The following is a 25031-nucleotide window of genomic DNA, read 5'->3' as shown; positions in this document are numbered from 1 at the left end:
TTTTTTTTGAGACGGAGTCTCGCTCTGTCGCCCAGACTGGAGTGCAGTGGCTGGATCTCAGCTCACTGCAAGCTCCGCCTCCCGGGTTTACGCCATTCTCCTGCCTCAGCCTCCCGAGTAGCTGGGACTACAGGCGCCCGCCACCTCGCCCGGCTAGTTTTTTGTATTTTTTAGTAGAGACGGGGTTTCACCGCATTAGCCAGGATGGTCTCGATCTCCTGACCTCGTGATCCGCCCGTCTCGGCCTCCCAAAGTGCTGGGATTACAGGCTTGAGCCACCGCACCCGGCCGGAAAGAGCCTGCTTTAATAAAACCAACAGAAAAAGGTCTAATGCAAAATTAAAATATGGAAACTCATGAAATTCTGATAACATCTTTGGAATCCCTGGATCCTTTTATTCTTTCACTCCCTTCAGATCTTTTAGTTAGATGAACCAATAAATTTGGGAACAGAAGCTAACATCAGATGGTTGACTTTCTGAGAAGAGCCAGAGACAACCAGGTTACTTCTTGACTATGATTTAATTCCAGCCTCTTCTTCCTCACTCTGAGGGAGGGCGTGTTCAGGTTTAACCCCTTCTCCATTGCTTCCGCTGCAAACCCCTGATTCTCAACACTGCTCCCCAACTACCCCATCCTGCCTCATAAAAGATGTTGAGATTATTTTTAATTACAAATGCATAATTAACTGGTATATCCATGGCTATTATCAGGATCTGAAATTAAAGACTGTGTCTTGCACAGAGTGCGGATCATTTAAGCCATCAGACTACTTCCAAGTTACTCTCACATTCTAAGAAAACGAATGAACCCTTCCCTAGCCCCCTCCCACGCCCATCCGGCAGAGGCTGAGTTAATGGCTCTTCTCAGTTAGTTGCCTGCACGCGGTCTTCATTTGAGTACTTATTTTGTGAGGTGTTTGTTTACTTTTCTGTATTTTGAACTAGACTGAAAGATCCTTAAGGGCAGAGATGTTTGTCTTTATTTTGTATTTACTTCTTTTTACTCAAAAACTAAATCAAAATACCTCTGCTTACCTAGTGGCAACTTTTCCTAATTATGAGCCAAATGCTCTAGTGCATTCCCCAGAGAAACAGCATCAACAGTACCTAGGAACTTGTTAGATATGCAGATTCTCCACATTCCCTCCTTCCGTCCCACTACTGAATAAGAAACTCTCATGGGGAGATGGGACCCACCAGCTCAGGTTTTAACAAGCCTTCCAGATGATTTTGATGCCCACTAACATTGGAGAATCACTACTCTAGCTTCTTGCCACTTGATGTGCAGTAGTCTGAGGACCAGCAATATCAGCATCACCTGGGAGCTTGTTAAACATGCAGACTCTCATGCTCTACCAGTGATCTATTGATGTGGACAAGAATCTGTTTTAACAAGCTGTCCAAGTGATGTCTGTACTCTAAAGTTGTGCTAACTAAATTTTCAAGAGCATCAAATTACCTAGGGATTTTGTTAAACGCAAGCTCTGATGTCAAAAAATTTGAATTTCGAACAAGCTTTCATCTAAAACTAATGTTATTGGTCCACGGACCACAATTTGAGTAGTAAGTGCTTCAGGTCTGCAGGGAAATTGGGGGACGGGGAGTACCTTTAGACCCATTACCCAGCCTTCCCAAATCAGACAGAGCAGTTCTGTTTTTATCTGACTTATATTTTATGCTTCAAGGTAAATTTTTATTTGAAATAAGAATTCTCCTGCAAAACAAATCTTTGAAGCAACAGCCTTTGAGAAAATAGTCAACCTTTGATGTGATAGACTTGCAAACCTAATTATAAAGTAAATGTCATAGGGTGAATTAGCGTATGTGTAAGAGGAAACTGATGGAGATTACAGTTTTTAATTTTTTAAAAACTTTTTCAAGTTTCCATATTGAATGAAGTTTGAAATATGAGATTGAAATGAAGGTTGCATGTGACTCAACACCTGACTATAAGATTGAAAACTAATCCTGAATTTCAACTGACACCTCAGCATGACAATTCTGCATTCCCTATTTCCTATCTGACACCACATGGCTCCTCATTTTTCCATTCTGCTTCCCTTCTGGATTCCGTAGGTCTATCAGTCAATTTTCAGCATTATTATACTTTCTCAGGCAGGGATGAAACAAAGATGATTGACGACAAGTTCTCATGATCTTATAATACTTGAATCCTTCTGAATAACCTCTCTGATTTCTGTCCCTTTGTGGGGAAATAATGGAAAATTCTGTGTCCACCAACTCAATGTAGTTGTTATTCAATTCATATGTGTATGAAACCACCTTTGCAAAAATCATAATAGTGAGAAAATTATGACAGTGAAAGGGATCTCATCTAACCAACTCCATCTTGCCTTTAACTTCCAAAATGTCCTTGGTCATTCCTGGGCATAGGTCAAGCTAACTTTGGGAAAAATTTAGTTTATAGTTTAAATGATAATAGCCCTTCCCCAAACTAAACCACCTTTGTAAAACTAATGGACAGCCACCATGTTAGGAGGATGAGGGGCCTGATTTATGCTAAGACCAGCCTTTATTCTGAAGATCGTAAGGTTTTCAACTTCCCCAATTACTTCTGTAAATATCATCTCTATTGTAAAACTTAAGATTGGCCCTTTGAGATGTCTTTTCCAGCTTTTGCATTTCTGATGATGCCTCACTTGGACTAGTGACTCTTCTGTGGCCCCCACCCAGAAGCAGACTCAGCACAATGAGGGCCATTTTCCACATCCCTTTGATTGCATGCCCAACCAATCAGCATTCCCCCTGTCCTAGCCTCCTCCCAAACTGTCCTTGAAAAACTCTAGCCTCCAAATTTTCAGGGAGGCTGATTTGAGTAATAATAAAACTCCCATTTCCCATTTAGCCAGCTCTATGTATGTTAAGCTCTTACTCTATTGCAATTTCCCTGTCTTGGTAAATGAGCTCTATCTAGGCAGGGGGCAAAATGAACCCACTGGGTGGTTACATGCCCAGTATAATATTTTCTGAACTGTTTTTCCTGACTTCTTCCCTCTAATAATTTCACCTTAGATCATCCTTCCAGAGTGACCTTTACTTTTTACTCCCTCTACTTCTTTACTCCTTTACTACCTCTGCTAGTACTCCCCACAGCCTATAGGGAGAATGTTTAGACGCTGGTCTGGCATTCAGGCTCTTCAACCACCTGATCCTAACCTGACTTTACACTTCACCTTCTCAAGATCCTCTATCTAGTCAACTGGGTTTTTGTGGGTTCAAACTCATAGTGTGAAGACACGTTACTCTTTGCCTCCTTTGTGTCTCTGTGGTTGCTTTTGCACCATCTATGTAAATAAAAAGGACACTGTTCATCTTTTATTGGAAGCATCATTTTGGAGCTGACTTTCAAAAATGTTTTTCTTTTTTTTAAATCCTCAGCAAAAACATAATAAGAGCTCTGTAGGAAAGGAACATGTTGGCAGGATAAGAGTTAATACACTCACCATTAAAGTTCTTTGGAGCTTTATTTTTTAATTATTTTAAATGAATAAATCCTGAGACAGAAATAAAAGTCCTTTTTCAGAGTAGCTGAGAAAAGACTATGCAGTCTTGATTACAGTAGAGTGGAAAACTATAATAAGTGTCTATTATTTTCTCATAAAGTCTTATCGTAACACCAAATACTTTAAAATTTACAAGTCCATAAAGACTAATCTTTTTTTTTTTTTTTTTTTTTACTGTGCCTTCAATAAGAGGTTCAACTAAAAATGCATGTTATCCTGAAATAAAAGTCTTATCTGGAATAAGAGTCTTCATGTTCTAGAATGAGAAAATATTCAAAATAGAAATATTTCTCTTCATACAACATTTGTAATCTCCAGGCATATTCTGAATATTGAGTAATAGTAATACTTGTATTAAAGGTTATTTTAGGAAATTAAAAACTTATGATGTTTTGGTAATAATTCCAAAACACTGACAATTACATTGGGTTCCCTACAGGCAGGTCCAGATGTGAGGAGTCATGCATAAGTGATTTATTAAGGAGGTACTCCCAAGAGAAACTAGTAAGGGAGTGAGGAAGCAAGACAAAGAAAGGGAGGAAGCCAAGCAAGGTTGCAACCTCAAGGCAAGTTCTTTGGAGGGTAACTTTAACCTTATCCCACAGTATCTCTGGAACAAGTTACACTTCCCACTGCAGGAGAACTGGGCTTTCATACCCCTGGACTCATCTGTTACCCTCCAGGCAGAGGCTGGGGGTTTCTGGTGGTAGATGTATTCAATCAAGTTTAGCCTAAAGCTGCCTTCTTACATATTTTAAGTTCATCCTAAAGGTTTCTCTGTACATAGTGAACTAGAACCTAAATGGAGGTATGAACAGACTGTAACCTATTCTTGTGCCAATCACAGAGTTTTGGCCAATCAAAGGGGGCCAACTGTTCAAATTGTGTTCAAATAAGGCAAATGCCACGCTGTAACCAATCTGACTGTTTCTGTACCTCACTTTGGGTTTTCTATATGTCACTTTCCTTTTTCTGTCTATAAATCTTCTTCCACTATGTGACTGCGCCAGAGTCTCTCTGAGCCTGCTCTAGCTCAGGAGTCTGCCTGATTTGTGAATCATTCCTTGCTCACTTAAAATCTGTTGACTTTAATTTGACTAAGGGTTTTCTTTTAACAGGTGTCACTGTCACACACTTCTAACTCTCTGTAGCTGTAGGCAAAGTACATGCAGTAGCTCAAGGGTAGCCACTGGAAAAAGTCATGCAAGTATGAGCCATTGGAGGTAAAAACATGTCAAAGATGGAGAGGGATTCAGGAGAAGTTACCTGAAGGAGTTTTGGCAAAGCACTGGCAGTATCCCTTAGAGAGCACTTCAGACATCCTAAAACTGGAAAATTCCTATTCCAATACAACTAATCAATCATTAAGAACAGTGTTGCTAGCCGGGTACAGTGGCTCATACTTATAATCCCAGCACTTTGGGAGGCTGAGGTAGGATTGCTTCAGGCCAGGAGTTCAAGACCAGCCTGGGCAACATAGCTGTCTATACAAAAAAATAAAAAATTAGCCACATGTGGTGGTGTGCACCTATAGTCACAGCTACTCAGGAGGCTGAGGATGGAGGATCCCTTGAGCCCAAGAGTTTGAGGCTGCAACCGGCTATGATTGTGCCACTGCACTCTGGCCTGGGGCAATAGAGTGAGATCCTGTCTCTAAAAACAAACAAACAAACAAACAAACAAACAAATGTGTGCCCATGACTGGGCGTATTTCTTAACTTGTCTCAGTTTCTTCATCAAATAAATAAAAATATCTAACTCAAGGTTCTTATGAGTATTGTTAGAGACATGTGAACCAGAGCAACTCCATCTTGAATAGGGTCTGAGTCAAATAAGGCTGAGACCTACTGGGCTGCATTCCCACACCGTTAAGGCGTTCTAAGTCACAGGATGAGATAGGAGGTTGGCACAAGATACAGGTCATAAAGACCTTGCTGATAAAACAGGTTGCAATAAGGAAGCCGGCCAAAATCCACCAAAACCAAGATGGCGATGAGAGTGACTGCTGGTCGTCCTCACTGCTATCCTCCCACCAGCGCCATGACAGTTTACAAATGCCATAGCAACATCAGGAAGTTACCCTATATGGTCTAAAAAGGGGAGGCATGAATAATCCACCCCGTGTTTAGCATGTCATCAAGAAATAACCACAAAAATGGGCAACCAGCAGCCTTTGGGGCTGCTCTGTCTATGGAGTAGCCATTCTTTTGTTCCTTCACCTTCTCGATAAACTGGCTTTCACTTTACTCAGTGGACTTGCCCTAAATTCTTTCTTGCATGAGATCCAGGAACCCTCTCTTGGATTCTGGATTGGGACCCGTTTCTGGTAACATCTTCACACAAGATAATACACATAAAATATTTCAATTGTTGCACATCATAAAATAAATAATTATTAATTTTAGATTTTTAAAAAACTCTGTATTTAGTACTGCAATTTTATGTTCTTGAGCAGTGGGCTTCTCTTAGTGCCATAATAAATTTATACCAGATTCAAATTACATACATAAGATATGAATAATACTGGGGTGATATAAAGAATATATTTTTAATAACATCAGGAGACTGATAAACTGCATAAGGAAGAGAAATAGGAGCTTTGTCATACATAGTGAAAATAAAAATATAACTCACTTTGATAGTGCTGTAAAAAAAAAACCCTAGAGCTAGAAGCTTGTATATCATCTGCATTTATTATTTTGCATCATTTTAAACTCTAAATTCACCTGTAAGTCAAGAAGATCTAGATCCTTTGTAGGAATAGTTATGGAAAAAGCACTGATAGAATTTGGTGGAAAGACAGAATTAGTAACGGAAAAGGCAGAATAGTCAAACTTCCTAAAAATAAAAGGGGAGGCATTATAAAAGTACTTTGATTAGTACTGAGATAAACTTAAATTGAACCATGTAAAAATCACCAATACTTGAACTTTGTTGACCCACAAAAGCAGCAATTTCATAGGATTCAACCTGACACATAAAACTTAGTGGGAGACAGTCCTTTAGAGCCTCTTTTTCTCCTGCACATCTTCCTGGCTGGGCCAAGGATGCAAGGCCCTGACCACTTTTACCTGGGCCATTTCTCAGTTTTATTTGCAGTAAGCAAGCAACCTTGAGTGATGGGGACATGTCTTCCTCTGGGATAAGATCAGGCTTCTTACTGCTTGCTGTAAAAGCAGTGAATTCCAAAGCTTAGTGTTTCTCTCGGTTGCACAACTCGCTGCATGTGCACGTGGCATCTGGGCTCTTTGCATCATCGTCTTGGAGCTTGGGAGAAGGAGGAATCCCTGTAAATATGCTGATGCTCATGCTGCTTCATGTGCTTTGGGAAATAGTGTCCTTTGACTCTGACTGGGAGTTTCAAGCCTTCTACTAACATACATGAAGTATTAATAAGCTAACTTCTTAGCTTTAAAGTATGATAAAATCAAATCCCAGACCCAACCAAACTACAACCAGGATACTCTCAAGATTGCATTAGTAGCATCAGCTGTGAAGTTTTCCCAAACAAATATCATTTTCCACCACGAAGTTGAAAACATTCTTAGAAAGATCAGTGTGGTCATTCACCATCTTTCTATCCCTGTTCTTAGGATCCTTTCACAGGCAATAAAAAACTTCCAGAAGCAGTAAAAAATGTGTCATGTTTCCCAGTACCTTATTCCCCCAGAGACAGGTGAAGTCCCCTCAAGGAAACTATGATCGCATCCTGGAATCTGGAAAAATCCATGTGGGAAGTTTCAGGCAAGCTGATCGATTAACTGAGTTTCTCTCTATTCTCTTCTGACTTTATTTGCCCATGAGCTCCATCTCTAGACATAAATTAAACTTTGTAGATCAGAGCTCCCGTAGTACTCAGAGGTTCGAGTTATTTTTAAAATAGCCTTGGAGACTAAAACCCAGGCTAGATGAACACTGATAACCAGTGTCTGTAAGCACAGATCCCCTGCTTTCTTCTTGAATATAGCATTGGGTGGTCACACTAGTTTTCTTCCTTTCTAGGCTGACCGTTGATGAAACCAAACCATTTCCTCCTGACAATGCCACAATTGTGGAGTTGGCATTTTTATGTAAATAGCTGTTCTCTGATTCATTAAACCCTATTGCCTCTGACATTTTCCTTTCTGACCCTTATCAGCCACACACTAGCAAAACATGAAGAAATAAAGACTACAAAGAAAGGCAATAAAAGGGTTACAACCAAGAAGTGTATTGTGACTGTGACCAACAAGGATATTTGGCAATGGGTGACTGAACACCCAAGGATGCCCTGTCAGCTGGTCACAACTACATTTATTCGAAGCCTGACAACTGCTTAGCACCATTTCAAGGTGTCACATAGAGATACATAGGAAATGACAGTCATGGCTGCTACTTTAACAGCACTTACAATTTAATAGATGAGATAGCACAATTAAATGCCTAGATATCTGTACACGAACAATGTGGGCCTTCCTCTCCTCTCTATTGACTTTTCATTTCTTTCATAGTATGTGTCACAAACTGCAATATTTAGTTTATTTATTTGTGTTCTTGCTTATTGTATTCCCCTAGAGCTGGGATTCACCTGGTATGAAATAGCATGTCCATTCCAATTATTTATGGCTGCTACTCCTGATCTCACCCATTGGAATATAAATTTCAAATAGACAGGGACCACGTCTATCTTATTCACCATTGTAATCCCAGAACCTATCAAAATGCACCTAGTAGATCCTTAAATTTTTTTAATGAATAAATAAGTAAATAAAACCAACAACAGTCATCAAGAGAGATTGTATAACTTATCCTCTGAATGCTGCTACTAACTCATTAACACAAAATTAAGAAAGCAAGAACCTGGTTCAAAAGCAGAAGCAAAATTTTTGAAGAATACAGGTAAGAAAAAATTCCCAGACACCAGGGTAGAAGACCTATTCCTACTTCATTTTCCTTAGTGAATGTTAAGATCATAAATCACAAAAATTAGTAGAACACAAATGGCCCTATCAGAATCTCATCATGTGACTTTTAATTAGATTTCAAGAGCAGTGGGGTTCCACTAGAACTCACAGGTTTCTCTGCATTTAAAGCTGAATAGGATAATAGCCATCTAGTTGAGTTGCCTCGAATTGTAGCTGAGCTACCGACTCTGAAGCTAAGCCAGTGAAGGTTAAGGGTGCGATATAAACACCAGATAGAGTCATTTCACTGATGGCCCCAATTCTTCACTCACCACCTTCTGCTCTGTTCCACCCCTTGATGCAGAGCTCAGCCATGTGACTTCCTCTGGCAAATGGGATGTTAGCAAATAGGATGCAAGCAGAGGTTTGAAAAGTGCCTGCACATTGAGACTTGCTCTCCTGCTGCTTTTGCTCCTTCACCATGGCCATGAGTGCATGGTACCAATGTGCTGGAGGAGAAGATACAGGGAGCAGAGACCCCATTCCTCATTGCAGCTGAGGCTATCCTATACTAGCCTACAGTAGCCAACCCCCAGAGTGAGTTCATCCGAGATCTACCAGCTGCCCTGAAACTGACCACGGATGCCTAAGCGAGCACAACCAAGATCACTGCATCATGACCTGTAGATTTGCACCACTTGGTTTTAGAGAGGTTTGGTTTGTAGCATTATTGTACTAACTAATACCTAACTAATTCCTCGTATAAAGGAATAAAGCTCAACTCACAGAAAAACAAATATTAAAACGCAGACATGATTTTTCCTTATTGAAATAGGAAGTATTTTTAGTTAAATGATTTGGTTTCTCTACAACCACAGCACACTGTTCCTCCAGCCATACCCAAGCCACTGGGGTTGAGCAGGCCTGGGCGGGATGCACTTAGAGAAGAGACATGCAGGACACCAGCAGACCCAGCAGCACAGTGGCAGATGTCATCCTTCCAGCACTGTCCGAGTCCCAATGTTTTGCATACACATCATCCAGGACCGACAGCACAGCCTCCATGGTCTCCTCACAAGTGGGCTGGATCTGAGCTTCTGGCAGAACAAACCCATATGTTCCACTGTCCCTCAGCTCAAACGTATATGAGAAGGGAATCCCAATGTCTCGGGCCCAGTCTCTTGAAGACCCTGATGAGGCATCTACAGGTGAAAACATGAAGGCAGAGGTAGAAGTCGCACTTTGAAAGAACAGATTCCTATAGCCTTTTCAGGAACTAAAGGTTCACTTAGTAAAATAAAGAAGCTGTTTTAGATCAGGGTCTCAGGAATAGCTGTCTTCTCTTTCTCCTTGGTTGTAAGCCTCTGCAGGGCGGGAACCACATCTTATTTAGTGTCTCTGTCCCCCATCATACCTGACACTGTGTCTAGCACATGGGGAGGTTTGGCTAAAGTTTCTCAGCTGAGTCACTGACTTGGCAACCTAATATTGCCTGGCAAGAGTGAACTGAGTCATATAAAGAAAGGAACAGAAACAAAATGACCCACAAGAAAAATATTATACAAGTATTTAGAGGGGGGCTTATGGAGGGTGGAGAAGGTGGAGGTTGGGGTTGGGAGAAACAGCGCGCTCTCCTTTCAACTAAATTCTTGTCTTTAGATATTTTTCTCCAGGGCTTTCTTAGCTTGATGGGTCCTCTGGGAACTGAATTGACTGACCAAAGGTCAGTGGACAATGTCCTTCCTGTTAACTCCTGTGCCTTCTAGCTTGCCAGCTCTTTTTAACTGAAGCCAGGGGAAGTTCTGGTCTGAGCCAGCGTATTAATTCTTTTTCTTTTAGTTCATACCTTATCCCTAGAGAGTATAATTCTGGATTTGTACAGACTCCCTTTTATCCTTGGTCATTTTGATTTGTACAACTCCCTGTTGATCCCAGGAACTCTTCTGTTCCTCTCCCGCCTATCTCGCCACCCAAAGTCCACTGACTTCTTTTGTGCCTTAGATACTATTGAAGAGGCAAAAAAAGATACTTACATAAAATATCTGCACTCGATCCAACTCTATAATTGGTTCCATACTTTGCTTTCAATGCATTTGCTGCCTTCTGTCCAACTTGAATCTGTAGGTGGGAAATGCAGAGACAGATATCTGGTGTTTAAAATAAATCCAACAATCCAAGCATTTGGTGTTTTGTCCAGATTCATCTCCAGAGTTTTAGGCCACCTTTCCAACTTCCCATTGGACGTCTACATCTAGGTAGCCTGCTGGTACCTCAGATTCAACACGCTCAAATCCATTTTCACCATCTATCCCGCTAATAAGGCTGCTCTGACTTTCATATTTCTGGGCTTGCATGCTCTACACATGTAGAATTCTGCAGGCATCTCTGATATTCCATCTCTAAAGCAGTTGCCAAGTTGCATTTCCAGTGTCATCATTCTATGTCAGACTCTACCTCTGAAATGGTCTTTCATCTTTTTTTTTTTTTTTTTTTTTTTTTGAGACGGAGTCTCATTCTGTCGCTCAGGCTGGAGTACAGTGGCGCTATCTTGGCTCACTGCAACCTCCGCCACCCGGGTTCAAGCGATTCTCCTGCCTCAGCCTCCCAAGTAGCCGGGATTACAAGTGCCTGTCACCGCACCCAGCTAATTTTTGTGGTTTTTTAGTAGAGACAGGATTTCACCATCTTGTCCAGGCTAGTCTTGAACTCCTGACCTCATGATCCACCAGCCTCGGCCTCCCAAAGTGCTGAGATTACAGAGCCACCGCGCCTGGCTGTCTGTGGCATCTTCTAATAGATTTCCATTCCTCTCACCAATCCTTCTTTCAAGTTCTCCCACCTGGCTTCCGGATGAAATTTTGTAGCATACAGCTATGATCAGGATCCTGTGGAAAAGTCTTCAAGAGCTCCTGGTTGCTCACTGAATTAAGTACAAACTTCTCAGCCTAGTTTTTGAGATCCTCTCCAATATGACTCTACCCCACCTTCCCAACACCATATCTTGTCATCCCCCCAGATGATAGTCAAAAACTCGTTTTCCTACCATTCCTCAGCCTGGCCCCATTTTCCTCAGCCTCTATCTTTCCTCAGGATGTTTCCTCCACATGGAATCCCTACCTCTTATCTCTGCTATTGAAATTCTGCCCAGCCTCAAAGGACTTTTTCAAATGCCAACTTCTCCAAGAGGCCTTACCTGATCCCTACAACTGGATTCTATCTCTTCCCACTTTGAATCCCCATAGCCCTTTCTTCATATCTCTCTCTGACTCCCCTCTTCGTTTTCCTTATAGTGTTTATCTCTTATAGCATTTCAGAGCTGGAAGTCATGCCCGTCCCCACACCTACCACCACTTCACCTCTGCAGCCCCTTTCCTGAGATCAGAGTCACGTTAGTGAGGCCCAAGTCTACTGGCTGGGCTCATTGACCTTCTGATGCATCTCTTCTAGGTTTGCTGACAGACCCTCTAGGTATTCCCCAGCCTAGACATGTGTGTTCTACCCGTCAGATGGAATATCCCACTGCTTCCCGTGACAGTCTCCCTCCCTGCCTGTACTGTGATCCACCATAGCTTTACCCCTCAGGGCTGACTGACTGCACTCCAGGTGCACCAGCTCCCTGGATACCTGACTAGGGACAGGTCTCATTTTAGGTTCTCTTTCTCCCAGCTCTGTATTGTCCAGCTGAATCCTGAGATGTTGCAGAGTAGTGCTTGTCTAGAGAGGAAACTGGCCCAGCGAAATTCAAAAGGAACAATATTTCTGTTGGCAAAAAGGCAATAAGGATGTTGGGGGGATCATACTGGACGGTTGTGGGCAGTGTTCTTAGGCACTTGAGGCTTTCTGTGTCTGACTAAGATCAGAGAAAAAACACTCTGTCAGACATACTTGCAAGTCACTTGCTCGCTCTCCACTCACTAAGAATGCCATTTTGGCCATTCACCTTCTCCCTCACTTCCTAAAAAGGGATTCTGAGTCTGCCTCAGTTCCTGGGTTTGTGTTATCCAGAATTGAGATAATGGGTAGGAGAGGCTAAAAAAGCTGGTTTAATCATTTACACTGGGAGGAGGTCCAAGAACGGTCTGCTGGAGAGAGAAATTCTGGTAAGGAAATGAGAGTGAGGGGTGGGCAGGATTCAGGGTAGCTGCTGTATGTAATGAAGTTGAGAGAAGGGGCCTGGGAAAAGCATTGTGATTTACCAACCACATTCCCTTCTGAAGTTCTTTAAGAGTCTCTAGCAGAGATACGAGTTGCTTTTAATTATTTTTAATTCCCATGTGGTGTGTGTGTGTGTGTGTGTGTGTGTTTTAATGGAACACCATGCTAACTGGTCCATGTGAGGCCTTACCTTTCATTTGAGATATATGCATCAGACCCAGACTATACTTGCCAACCAAATGGTTCCTTGCTTTTTTTTTCTCTTTCCTGCAGCTCACCCTTGACAACAAAATTTTTTTTCTCATTGCCAGCCATCATTTATTTTATCTGACATCATTCCCTTTCCTCAAGTCCTGGCTGTGGGGTAGGAAATAGTCTTTCCAGTTTACCCTTCTTTGTTGATAAAAGAACTTTTGAGTTCTATTTTAATAATTCCATGAGGAATTACTATGGAGAAGCGGAGAGGAGTAAGAGATAGATATGAGAGGCATTCAGTTGTGATCCTCAGCTTAGCTATTTGGGCCCTTCTGAGAAGATAAAATGGAAATCCCCTAGACTTCTGAATCCAACTTCTGTCTCTGGAGGTGGAACTCCTGATTGTACTTCTCTCTCCTTCTGACACTACATTGCAAGGCTATGATAGAGCCAATTTCTTTGCTGCCCTTTTTTTCTCAGCTTACAGGTACTTCCTAATAAAAATAATAAAAACTCATTTGCCAATAGTACATAATATACATTTCTAAAAACCTCTGGCCTGCTTAACAACTCCTTCTCTGGGCCCAGAGAATTTCCTGTAAGCATATATTCAGAGGCAGGCCCACAGAATGGTTGAATAAAGCCCTGGCCTGGTAGGGGTGGCGGCAACAGAGCTTGGGATGGAGTACAGAGGCTGATCCGAAGAGAATTCAAATGGAAAGAATGTAAGCATGTAAAACATTAGAATTCTTATAGCTCTTCTAATTTCCAGACTAGTTTAGAAAGAGTCTATATATAGTTATGTTTCTCCTACATAGTGATTGCCAAGCTGTCTATCACGTAGTATAATATTTACCATGATTTCTATAAACTTTTGGTTTTGTAAATAATAAAGATTAATTACTAGTCTCTGTTGCTTGTAAATAGTACTAGAAATGGAAATCTCCTTGGAGCAGTTGGCTTGATTCTGTGTCTTTGTGCACTCTATCAAAGCTTGCCCCTAAGAACCTAAAAACACTGCTAAGTAGCTTCAATAAGGTAGACATGTGGTAGTAAAATATTCACAGTCTTTTTATTGAAAAGGCTTGGAGATGACTGTTTATGTGAACTCTTCAGCACCTGAGACTGTAAGAGACACAGAATTGAAGCCATCTTTCTCAATTTGATTTACTGTTTTCTGTATATAGTGCTATGAAGTTGCTAGTTATTCCCTTCTTAGAGTTACTGTCCAGCAGTGGTGGTGCCATTGCCTCAGGTCCCTCCTGCTGTCTTGCTCCTTCTAGCCTCTGGCCACAGCACAGGGCTCTAACCAGACAGTCAATCAGCAGTAGGAGACCCTCCAACCTTTGAATACAAACTTGCAAAATGGTCACATAGTATCTGTTTTCCTGAACCAATTAGAGAATGAAGTACCCAAGAAACATACTGGAATATACTAGCCTCCTTTTTCTGTTGGTGGAAGACCCCTTTCCATCAAACATCTCTAATTACCTGTCTTTGGAGATTCATTTGTGTTTGTCACAGACCCCTTTAAGCAGAAGGTAGGAATCTACAACAAATATCCCCAAAACTGGGAAAAAGGGAGCATTCTGGGCTTCTTGACTGAAATATCTGCTTCTGTATATTTCTTTATTGAAGAAATAGAACTTCCAGTTCTCACAAATGAGAAAGAAATAGCACATAGTTGACTGGGAATCTAGCTGATAGACTCCTAGAAGTTGCACACCCTTTCTGAGCAGAGAGAGGCAGTGTGAGGTAGTGGGATGATGAATGTGTCCTCTGGAGTCTAAAGACATGAGTTCCAGCCTGGGCCCCACCACTTTCTATTTATAGAGTTCTGAAGATAAAGTTAACTCAGAGTTTCAATTTCTATACTCCAAAGTGAATGTAATATATTATCATGAGGGTCAAAGGAGATAATAGCTATAAATCTCTCTGTAAATTGTAAAGATCTAGGCAGATGTTAGTTATTTCCACGTGTTACAAAATGATCATGCAGTACAAGTGTTCCTGGACCAAGAAAAGAAAGAATAATTGCAAGAAAGGTACTTGAGTATTGTTGGATATTTTTGAGTGTTGGGAGAAGGGCTCCCTCCAACATAGGTCTATAGTAGTTTTTCTTTTCGTGTTCAGGCCTTGTGTCTTCTGGGCTGTGCTCCAGAGGGAGATGTGCAAGAGGTGTAACCTAACCAAGAGGTCATCAGGCCTCTGTGATATTAAGAACAGAGCAAGCTTAGCCCCACTCCTTCTCAGCATTTGCATATAAAGAGGAGCATGTTTTTTAAAAAAATAAAAAGATAAACAGAAAATAACAAGTGTTGGCAAGAATGTGGAGAAACCCTTAGGTACTGTTGGTGGGAATATCAAATGGAGCAGCCTCTATAAAAAACAGTATGGTGGTTCCCCCCAAAATTAAAAATAGCATTGCTATTAGTGATCCAGCAATTACATTTTGGATATGAATCCACAAAAATTGAAAGCAGAGTCTTAAGAGAGATTCACACATGCATATTCAGAGCAGCATTGTTCACAATAGCCAAAAGGTGGAAGCAACCCAAGTGCATCCATTGGCAGATAAGTGGATGGGATGAACAAAATGTAGTGTATACACACAGTGGAATGTTATTTGGCTTTACGAAGGAAGAAAATTACGATACACCCTACAACATGGGGAAACTTGGGATAATATGCTTAGTGAAAGCCAGTCATAAAAAGACAAATACTGCATGATTCTATTATATGAGGTATCTAGAGTAGTCAGATTCATAGAAACAGACAGTAGAGTGATGGTTGCCAGGGACTCGTATAGGAAGAAATGGAAAGTTGTTTAATGGGCATAGTTTCAATTATGCAAGATGAAGAAGTTCTGGTGATTGGCTGCATAACAATGTGAATATACTTAACACTACCAAACTGTATACTTTAAAAATGGTTAAGATAGTAAATTTTATGTTTATTTTACTACAATTAAAAATGGAAAAAAAATAAGAAATAAAAGGAAAACAAATATTGCAATTTGCAATTCTAAATTTACCCTCTCTTTGATTTGTGTCTGTTGTCCTCTGGTTCACAAAAGGGCAAAGAGCCCAGTCCTTCTCAGTAATTCTGCCCAAGAGTGCTTGGGTAAACACAGCTTCAGAGAAGGACCCGGATAAGACCAAAAACAGTTTCCCAAATGCAAGCTCCAGCTTGCATTTTGCTGGCACTTCCCCTTACAAATAATCCTAAGCAAATACTGAAGGAAGAGTTTAGAAGAAAATAGAGCATTGTGTTTAGCAGAGAAGAGAGCAGATATTATTTAGCCATGTTATTTTAGATATGCCATATTCCACTAACAGCTGGCAAGTTCTTGAAAGCATGGTTCAAAAGCTGTAATTGCTGAACGGAGCTTCAAGAGAATTTACAGAAATGAAAGTGCATTCCTGCAGATTATTAACATAATCATCTCATTTATATTATAGATGAATACCTAAGATGTCTCCCAACTTGACACTTTATGAAACAGGTAGTTAATTAACGTAGGTAAAGCAGCATTTAACCCAAAGCCTTCCCAGCAGGCGTCTGGCAAGGTGCAAAAGCAGGAAAAAGAATATAGGGATAAGCAGAGAGAACAAAAGGGCAACTGGAGCCAAAATCTTGGAAATGGAAATCAGAAAAAGGAAGGCAGAGGTCTTGCTGAGGTTTTTCTGGAGGCCTTGGTGCTGTGGACTCACCATTTCTGGGTGGTTACTTGATTTATTTTTGGTGTAGCCATAAGGTGTGAGAATTAACTGCCCATAAGAGTGCATGGTCAGGAAGCACAAAATATCGTCCTTCTTGCTCTCTACAAAGCTGGCAACGGCTTTAGTCTCTGGTTCAGACACTGGCCCTGTCCCACAGAATGTTTGATCTTGGCAGTTTCTAGATGCTCCAATGCCTAGAATATGGAAGAAACCACAAAGAAGGCTGCATGATCTCAGTTTGGAAACGACCAATGGCAAGGAGTCATCCATACTCAGGGCATCTGTGAGTAGAATCAGTGCCTGCCCTTGGTTGAGTTAGTCCTGGCTAGATTAGTCAACTTGTATAGTCACTGAAGGATAACCATTCTAGAAGGAACTCAGAGTGGCAGAAAGGGATAACGTTAGGATTTAGAAACAAACTCCATGCTTCCATGGCCCAGGAAAGGGGCTACAAAATGAAATGGCATTTTAGTATACTTTTACTTAAACCTGTAGTGGGCCCTGAAACAAATGCCTGGAAAGCAGTTCTTGGGTTCCTGGGTAAGGTTCTGACGTTGTCTTTTTGATTTAAGTCTCTCCTTCATGTCTTACTAGCTTGAGTCTCATTAGAGCTATTTAGCAAGGACATAAGTGGTCTGTAATCCTCATTAATAATAATAAGAATGATCAGCTGAGCACCTCTTATCTGCCAGGTACTGTACCCAACACTTCCTAAGTAGCATCCCATTTAATCCCCACAACAACCTACTGATAAGGTAGGGTTACTGTGACCCACATTTTACATAAAAGAAAACTAAAGCAGAGAGATGAAGCAGTTTTTTCAAGACCACACAGCTGCCAAGTCTCAATTTTAACCCTTCCCATCTGGTTAATGGCAATGTTCTCAGCCATTCCTCCTTCTTTATTTGCTTCCAATTCACTGGGCATATTGAGATTTGGAAACATGAAAATGCCATAAGGAGAGAAAAATGTTTGGTTTGTTTACTGCCCACCCCCTGCTATGAAATAATCTGCAAGGATAAGTCTCTGATTTTTCTTTTCTTTATGATAATTCATATATTTAAAAACAAAGGGATGGATGTGAAATATATCCACACTGGTCTAGGTCTGCTTTGTTCTTGTTTAGCCAGCCTCACTTGAAGAGAGTCCTGTACTGGAATGCTGATAGCTCTTACTATCTAGATGATATTATCCTGTTAGAGGGAATAAAACTCATTAGGAAGCCCAGAAAGCTGTACCATATTAGATGTTTATTTTCAAAAATTATACATTTAGTAATTCATCTCTTTTCTTACTTCTCAGCTTTATATTTGTTCATAATTCATCTACTAAGCAGGTACTTACTGCACCAAGATGCATTGAAATTTCGATTGAGATCCGTCCCAAAACATGTGCCATTATTGTGGGGTGAACGGGATTTCCTCCAAAGACGATCCTGTAGCAGAGGAACATAGGGATGTTGCTGTTCTAAGGTTTCATAAATCACAGTGTTGGTGATGATAGGTGGGCCTTGAACATAAAAATGTTTCCTGGGATTATCTGGAAGAACTTCCCTTTAACATTAGGCAGCTTGTGTGTGTAATTTTTAGTCTTACAGATGGGCTAGCAGCCCCCAATAATAGGAACATCTGTACAACCAAAAGTATACATACATGTAAACAATTAAATTGGAGGAAGTAGTTTGGCCTTTTCCTCATGAGCAGATTAGCAGTGCCTGTGGACGTGATCTGCTTACTCAGGGAACGTTTGCTTTGGAGTCATTTTTTACGTCCAAGTGATACGGGATGAAAGGGAAATAGCTTGACAGATGGAAAAAGGCCGTTCCAGGTGTGTCAGAGATGGTCTCTGCACATTTCTGGAAGCTGAAGACTGATGAATGGAGATGGGAATAAAGACAAGTGTCATCAGACAAGCACAGAGGGAGGACTGGATTCACACACCCGGCCAGAAAGGCTATTCCAGAGAAAGGGGCCCCTGAAGTCCTTAGGGGAGCAATGGAAAAGAGGAGGCAATGAATACTCTCTAGAAATAGGGGCTCTTATTTGAGGAGTGATAGACTTCAGGGACATTTTAAAGAGACAGTTGTCTGCTGCATAAAAAGCCTTTATGTGATGTTTGCCCCCTGTGTGAATGAGTGCATTGAGAAATGTAGGCTGGTTTTGTGTTGATACATTATTCATTCCCTTTATGCTTCTAGAACTGATTTGACATGGATGCAAGTTGGTACATGAATTTTTATCAATATAATCCTAATGGGGTGGCAGGCAATCCACAAACATTAAGAAGATGGAAGAGAAGAGGAAGAAACAAAGAAAAAACCTGTAATGGACTTCAACTCTAAAAAGGCCTTAGGCTTCCTCAGGCCTAAACTTAGTGTAGATGGTTCGATTAAAGATGTTAAGCTGATTTTTATCCCAAATGGGGTTCCTTTCTTTACATAGGTATAAAATATTTTTAGAGCTGGAATGGCTAACGCTGAAAAATTAACCTGAATTGAGCTTTAGTTCATGAATGCATCCCAAGACCAAACATGGTGTACTCACAGTTGTCCAAGTGTAGATATAACCATCTATGTTAAGAACTGGAAGGACATAGAAGTCCAGGTTCCTAAGGAGCTTGCGTATCCTTGAGTTGTCTTTATAGTTTTGTAGAATCTGGAAATTTAAGAAAGAAATGTTCAGAATTATTTTGAGAAGAGATCTTTTCTCTCTTAATTTCCTACCAATTTCAACTTGATTATAAGAGGTGACTGCACATCAAACCTCCACCCTCCAGCCCCCAAGCCCTCCTCCGTTGTCTTATTACGGTAGTTGTTCCCAAATTTTATCACACATCAGAATCACTGAGGGACCTGTTAAGACACAGATTGCTGACCTCTGCTCTCCCTTACCCCATTCACCTCCTGCCATCCCTGTCTCCGCATGTTTCTAATTCACTAGGTTTGAAATGGAGCCCAAGACTTTGCATTTCTAGTAAGTTTACAGTTGTATTTATACTGTTGACCTGGGGACAACACTCTGAGAACTACTCTTTAGGGGTTTCTCTGTGTTTGGGTTTCTGAGAAAACTGACCAAGAAAGTATTCTGTATTACTTTTAAAGGTTTCTTATTCCCTCAAGGGAGGATTATAAGTAATACACAAAAATTCACCATGCTGGGTATTTTCTGTATGCTAAATCTCTTAATCCACACTACAGACCCATGAAGTAGTTATTTCATACTCTTTTTACAGATGAAAAACTAGAAAATTGGCCGGGCATGGTGGCTCACACCTGTAATCCCAGCACTTTGGGAGGCCAGGGCGGGTAGATCACCTGAGATCAGGGGTTCCAGACCAGCCTGACCAACATGGAGAAACCCCATCTCTACTAAAAATATAAAATTAGCTGGGCATAGTGGTGCATGCCTGTAATACCAGCTACTCAAGAGGCTAAGGCAGGAGAATCACTTGAACCCAAGAGGCAGAGGTTGCATTGAGCTGAGATAGCCCATTAAACTCCATCCTGGGCAATAAGAGCAAAACTCCGTCTCAAAAATACAAAAACAAAAACAAAACCTAGAAAATTTGCCAAATACTATTAGAAAGAGGCACAGACAGGATTCAAACTCATCTCTGACTCCATAGACATTTGTTCTTCTACATTTAGGTATGTTTACTCTCCAATAAAAATTATTTTGGATGCACTGGAAAGATATCAGAATATTCAGTTTTCATTGAAGTTACTCATTAATTTTATTTCACTTGAGGTGAAGGATTAGCACAGTAAAGAGTTGCATCACTAACATGTGAAAGAAGCATGGTTTGTAAGTAGCCAAGAAGTGACAGGTATTTTATGGGAGTGATTTACCAGTATGAGGAAGCTAAAGATACTTACTTCTTTGACAAACCATTGGCAAAAAGCAGGAGCAATCCATTCTCTGGCGTGAATTCCACAGTCCATCCAAATGATCTTTTTGGGATTAGCAGATGGTTGGCTGATCTGGAGAAGACATCCATGCCCCATTATGAAACAATTGCTGATTATTGTAAGCCACTGTGCAAAGTTATGAGATTTTTAATTCCCCTAGAGGTCCCTGTTTTAAATCCACTCTGTTGTTTCAAGAGGGAGGCAAGGATGCTAATGAGACAGCCATCAATATGATTCTTTCCTCTGCTACTCTTGTTCTCCTGCCAGTTACCCTGATAGTTGTTCTCAGGACCATACACTGACTCCCCATGGTACCCACCCCAAAAATGATCTTGCCTATACCTTAAATTATTCCCTAACTATAGATAAAAGCATAACCTCTAATCCACAAGCTAAGAGGCTAAATATGGATAAACTTTATAAAACCTTTGCACTTAGAGTTCACTTTGAGTGGTGAAGTGCACAAGAGGTTATATTCAAGAATCATAGGTCTTTAAAATGAATCCCAATCTCCACTCAAAATTCTTGAAATTTCAAATGGATTCAATTACACAAATTCCCCTTCCCCTGAGAGACTCCCTGACTCCCTGCCAGCCCAATCTTCTTTCCTTCTCCCCATTTGCTATTCTCGTACATCAGTGCAGCCTCACTCTAAGGAAGATTCCCCTCTTTCAGAGGGGTGGGTGGGTGGGAATTAATCTGCTAACTGTGGATTCTCTTTGGTGAAGAGGCTGTTAACACTCCCATGCTTAGAACAGTCACGTCTGTTTTGGATTTGTAAATAGCCTAGACCATGGCTATTTGTTGAAAACCACTGGGAGCTGGGGTGATGAAGGCTCCCTTCCTCTCTATGAGAAACTTACAAAATTAAATAAATACATGACTGGATCTATCATATTCAAGGAATTTTCTCCTTTTAGCCTCATCTGTTTTCCAAATTGTCAGGACAATTCCTAATCCACCTCTTACCTTAATTTTTTTTTTTTTTTTTGAGACAGAGTCTCACTCTGTCACCCAGGCTATTGTGCTGTGGCGTGATCTCGGCTCACTGTGACCTCCACCTCCCGGGTTCAAGCGATTCTCCTGCCTCAGCCGCCCAAGTAGCTGGGACTACAGGCACGTGCTACCACGCCCAGCTAATTTTTGTATTTTTAGTAGAGATGAGGTTTTACCATGTTAGCTAGGATGGTCTTGATCTCCTGACCTCGTGATCCACCCGCCTCGGCCTCCCAAAGTGCTGGGATTACAGGCGTGAGCCACCGCACCCTCTTATAATTCTCTTATAATTAGCCTTTTTATGAGTACATGTATGCTAACTACATGTTTATCTTTATCAACTCTTTATTATGTGCATGTTCTCTTCTTTATAATATGCCCCAGGCAGAGGATATTTAGATGTCTTTTTGACTGCTTTAGCATAGACTTGGATGGCCTATGGAAAATCAGGTAGGCAGGTGCTCCATGCTTAATATGTCAACCAGTTGCTCACATAATCCCTGGGTAAATTCTATTTCAGAGCCAATAATTTTTTAAGAGTTGTAGTTAACTCTCAAATTTAGGGCTGTGCTTTGTAAATTAACACACCTACACTAAGTAGTAAGAGAGCAGTGAACTAAGTAACGCTGGTTCTTAATGTCGTACTACTTTAGTAGTGGTTCTTAAACAGTGGTCCAGGACCAGTGGTATCAGCATCACCTAGGAACTTGTTAGAAATGCACAGTGGTATCGCTTCTCAGCCTTTTGGCTATGATCAAGTGTAAAAATGCACTGTGGTTCTGAAACTTGAGTGTGTATCAGAATCACCTGGAGGAAGGCTTGTTAAAACAGATTGTTGGGCTCCAACCTCTGAGTTTCTGATTTAGTAAACCTTTGCAGGGACCTGAGAGTGTGCATTTGTAACAAGCCCTCAGGTGGTGGTGGTGGTGGTGATGCTGCTGCTGCTGCTGCTGCTGCTGATGATGATGATGATGATTTAAGTGCTGCCCTTTGAAAACCACTGGTTTGGTGCAGAGATTGTCAACTCTAGCTACACATTAGAATCACCTAGAGAGTGTTCGAAGTACGCCCGGTCCCATCCTGAAACAACTGGGTCAAAATCTCTAACCAACTTAGGGGGAGTCTAGGCATAAGGATTATTGGCAGCTCCCAGGTGATTTTAATTTGCAGCCCGAATTGAAAAATCACTGGTCTAGAACCAGGAGCCCAAGGGTCCTGGCCCTGTGGAAAAATGGCTTTTTGGTCCCAAATACTTTTGGTCACGTTGCATGCAAAAGGGGTAGGAGATGCTGGAGACCTGGTTATACCCCTGGCTATACTGACATCTGGCTATGTGGCCTTTCACAAGTCACCTCACTTCTCTGGATCTTTGTTCCCTTAACCATAAAAGGAAGAAGCTAAAAATGAAGGTTATCTGTGGTTTTCAAACATGTTTCTTTTTTTAAAAGAACGTTTTAAAATTTAAAAATATAAACAAAATAACAACTTAAAATACAGATGAAAAGTGAACAGGCTCTGGTTGAAGCACGAGTGGACATTGTCCACTTCTGGGCCCTGCTGTTTTTCAGCCCTACCCCCATGGTCCCACTCAATTCTCCCAAATTCTCTTCACTCCTGAACTTGATTTCACCCAGATGATTAAGGCAAGAACATCTACGAGTTTTGAACTTTAAGAGCCCAGTTTGGGGTGGAAAAAGCAAAGTGATTCTGCATAGCCTCTTTTCCACACTTCTGATTAGAGTCTCTGAATAGTAAACACATATCCTCAGATTGGATAATTCTCCCGGTAAGGTAATTCTCAGCCTTCTCACTCACCTTCAAGTAATACATGGGGTGGGTCTCATAGGTCACTCCTAGGAAATGCTGTGTCACCACTTCCTTGTACTTCTCACTGATCTCTCTCATCCACTGATAGATCTGAAACAGCAAGGGAGGACTGTGGCTATCAGCAGGAAGATTGTTTGCATGCCTCTGATTAAGATAACTGCTTCTTTCACTGACACATTGAACTCTGTTATCTTTGCTCTAGACTGCAACAGCCGTGTGGTAAAAGAAACAGAAAAGTAAACCTCCCATCTTTCCCTTTCTTTTACAATCTGTTCTCTCACCAAGTCTTAGGATCTAACATTGCACTTTCAAATAAGTTATTAAGAATTAACAGCTTGAATAACCCACCAGTAACACTTCAGAAACATTGTGTAACCGTACATCCTTCAATTGACCACCAGCCTTAGCTTTCATGTGGCACACAATCATGCCAGAAATTTCAGGTCAGGCTTATTTTGTGAGATTTTCTTCCATCTTTATGGATCCCAGTGATATCTTTTGCTGATATCCATGCGATATGGTTTGACTGTGTCTCTACCCAAATCTCATCTTGAATTCTGTAATCCCCACATGTCATGGGAGGGACCCTGTGGGAGGTAATTGAATCATGGGTGTGGGCTTTTCCCATGCTGTTCTCACGATAGTGAATAAGTCTCACAAGATCTGATGGATTTAGAAGGTGCTACCCCCAACCCCCTTCGCTCTGCACTTCTCCTTGCTGCTGCCATGTGAAGAAGGACTTGTTTGTTTCCCCTTCCACCATGATTGTAGTTTCCTGAGGCCTCCCCAGCCCTGCTGAACTGTAAGTCAATTAAATCTCTTTCCTTTATGAATTACCCAGTCTCTTGTATGTCTTCACAGCATTGTGAAAATGGACTAATACAGTATATTAGTACTAGTAGAGTAGGGTCCTTCTATAAGGATACCTGAAAATGTGGACAAGACTTTGGAACTGGGTGAAAGGCAGAGGTTGGGAACAGTTTGGAGGGCCCAGTAGAAGAAAGAAAAATGTGGAAAAGTTTGGAACTTCCTAGAGACTTATTGAATGGCTTTGACCAAAATACTGATAGTGATATGGACAATAAGGTCCAGGCTGAGGTGGTCTCAGATGGAGATAAGGAACTTGCTGAGAATTTAAGCAAAGGTGACTCTTGTTATGCTTTAGCAAAGAGACAGGAGGCATTTTGCCCCTGCCCTAGAGATCTGTGGAACTTTGAACTTGAGAGAGATGATTTAGGGTATCTGGAGGAAGAAATTTCTAGGGAGTAAAGTGTTCAAGAGGTGACACAGCATAAAGGTTTGGAAAATTTGCAGCCTGACAATGCAATAGAAAAGAAAAACTAATTTTCCGGGGAGAAATTCAAGCCTGCTCCAGAAATTTGCATAAGTAATCAGGAGCCAATTGTTAATCACCAAGAGAATGGGAAAATGTCTCCAGGGCATGTGAGAGACCTTCACAGCATCCCCTCCCATCACAGGCCTGGAGGCCTAGGAGGAAAAATTGGTATCATGGGCCAGATTCAGGGCCCCCCTGTTCTGTGCAGCATAGGAACTTGGTGCTCTGTGTCCTAGCTGCTTCAGCCGTGGCTAAAAGGGGCCAAGGTACAGCTCAGGCCATGACTTCAGAGGGTGAAAGCCCAAAGCCTTGGCAGCTGCCACATGGTATTGAGCCTGCAGGTGCGCAGAAGTCAAGAACTGAGGTTTGGGAACCTCCACCTAGATTTCAGAGGATGCATGTAAATGCCTGGATGTCCAGGCAGAAGTGTGCTGCAAGGGCAGAGCCCTCATGAAGAACCTCATGAAGAACTGCTAGGGCAGTT

General features: G+C 41.3%; 1 protein-coding gene across 1 annotated transcript in view; it reads right to left on the bottom strand.

Annotated features, from left to right (window-relative positions):
• Positions 1 to 9310: 9310 nt before the first annotated feature.
• CPO (carboxypeptidase O) overlaps positions 9311 to 25031 on the bottom strand; it is a 30302-nt gene continuing 14581 nt past the window's right edge. Inside the window, exons 3-9 of the mRNA XM_025405240.1 lie at positions 23200 to 23301; positions 20356 to 20460; positions 19025 to 19135; positions 17826 to 17916; positions 16473 to 16675; positions 10443 to 10527; positions 9311 to 9611 (exon numbers count right to left, since the gene is read on the bottom strand). Coding sequence (XP_025261025.1) covers positions 9349 to 9611; positions 10443 to 10527; positions 16473 to 16675; positions 17826 to 17916; positions 19025 to 19135; positions 20356 to 20460; positions 23200 to 23301 — 960 coding nt within the window. The 3' untranslated portion in view covers positions 9311 to 9348. The remainder of the gene's footprint in view (positions 9612 to 10442; positions 10528 to 16472; positions 16676 to 17825; positions 17917 to 19024; positions 19136 to 20355; positions 20461 to 23199; positions 23302 to 25031) is intronic.

The sequence above is a fragment of the Theropithecus gelada genome, chromosome 12 (genome assembly GCF_003255815.1).
Source record: "Theropithecus gelada isolate Dixy chromosome 12, Tgel_1.0, whole genome shotgun sequence".
Classification (NCBI taxonomy): Eukaryota; Metazoa; Chordata; class Mammalia; order Primates; family Cercopithecidae; genus Theropithecus; species Theropithecus gelada.
The sequence above is the reverse complement of the archived record's forward strand: the minus strand, read 5'-3'. Positions and strand labels throughout refer to the sequence as shown.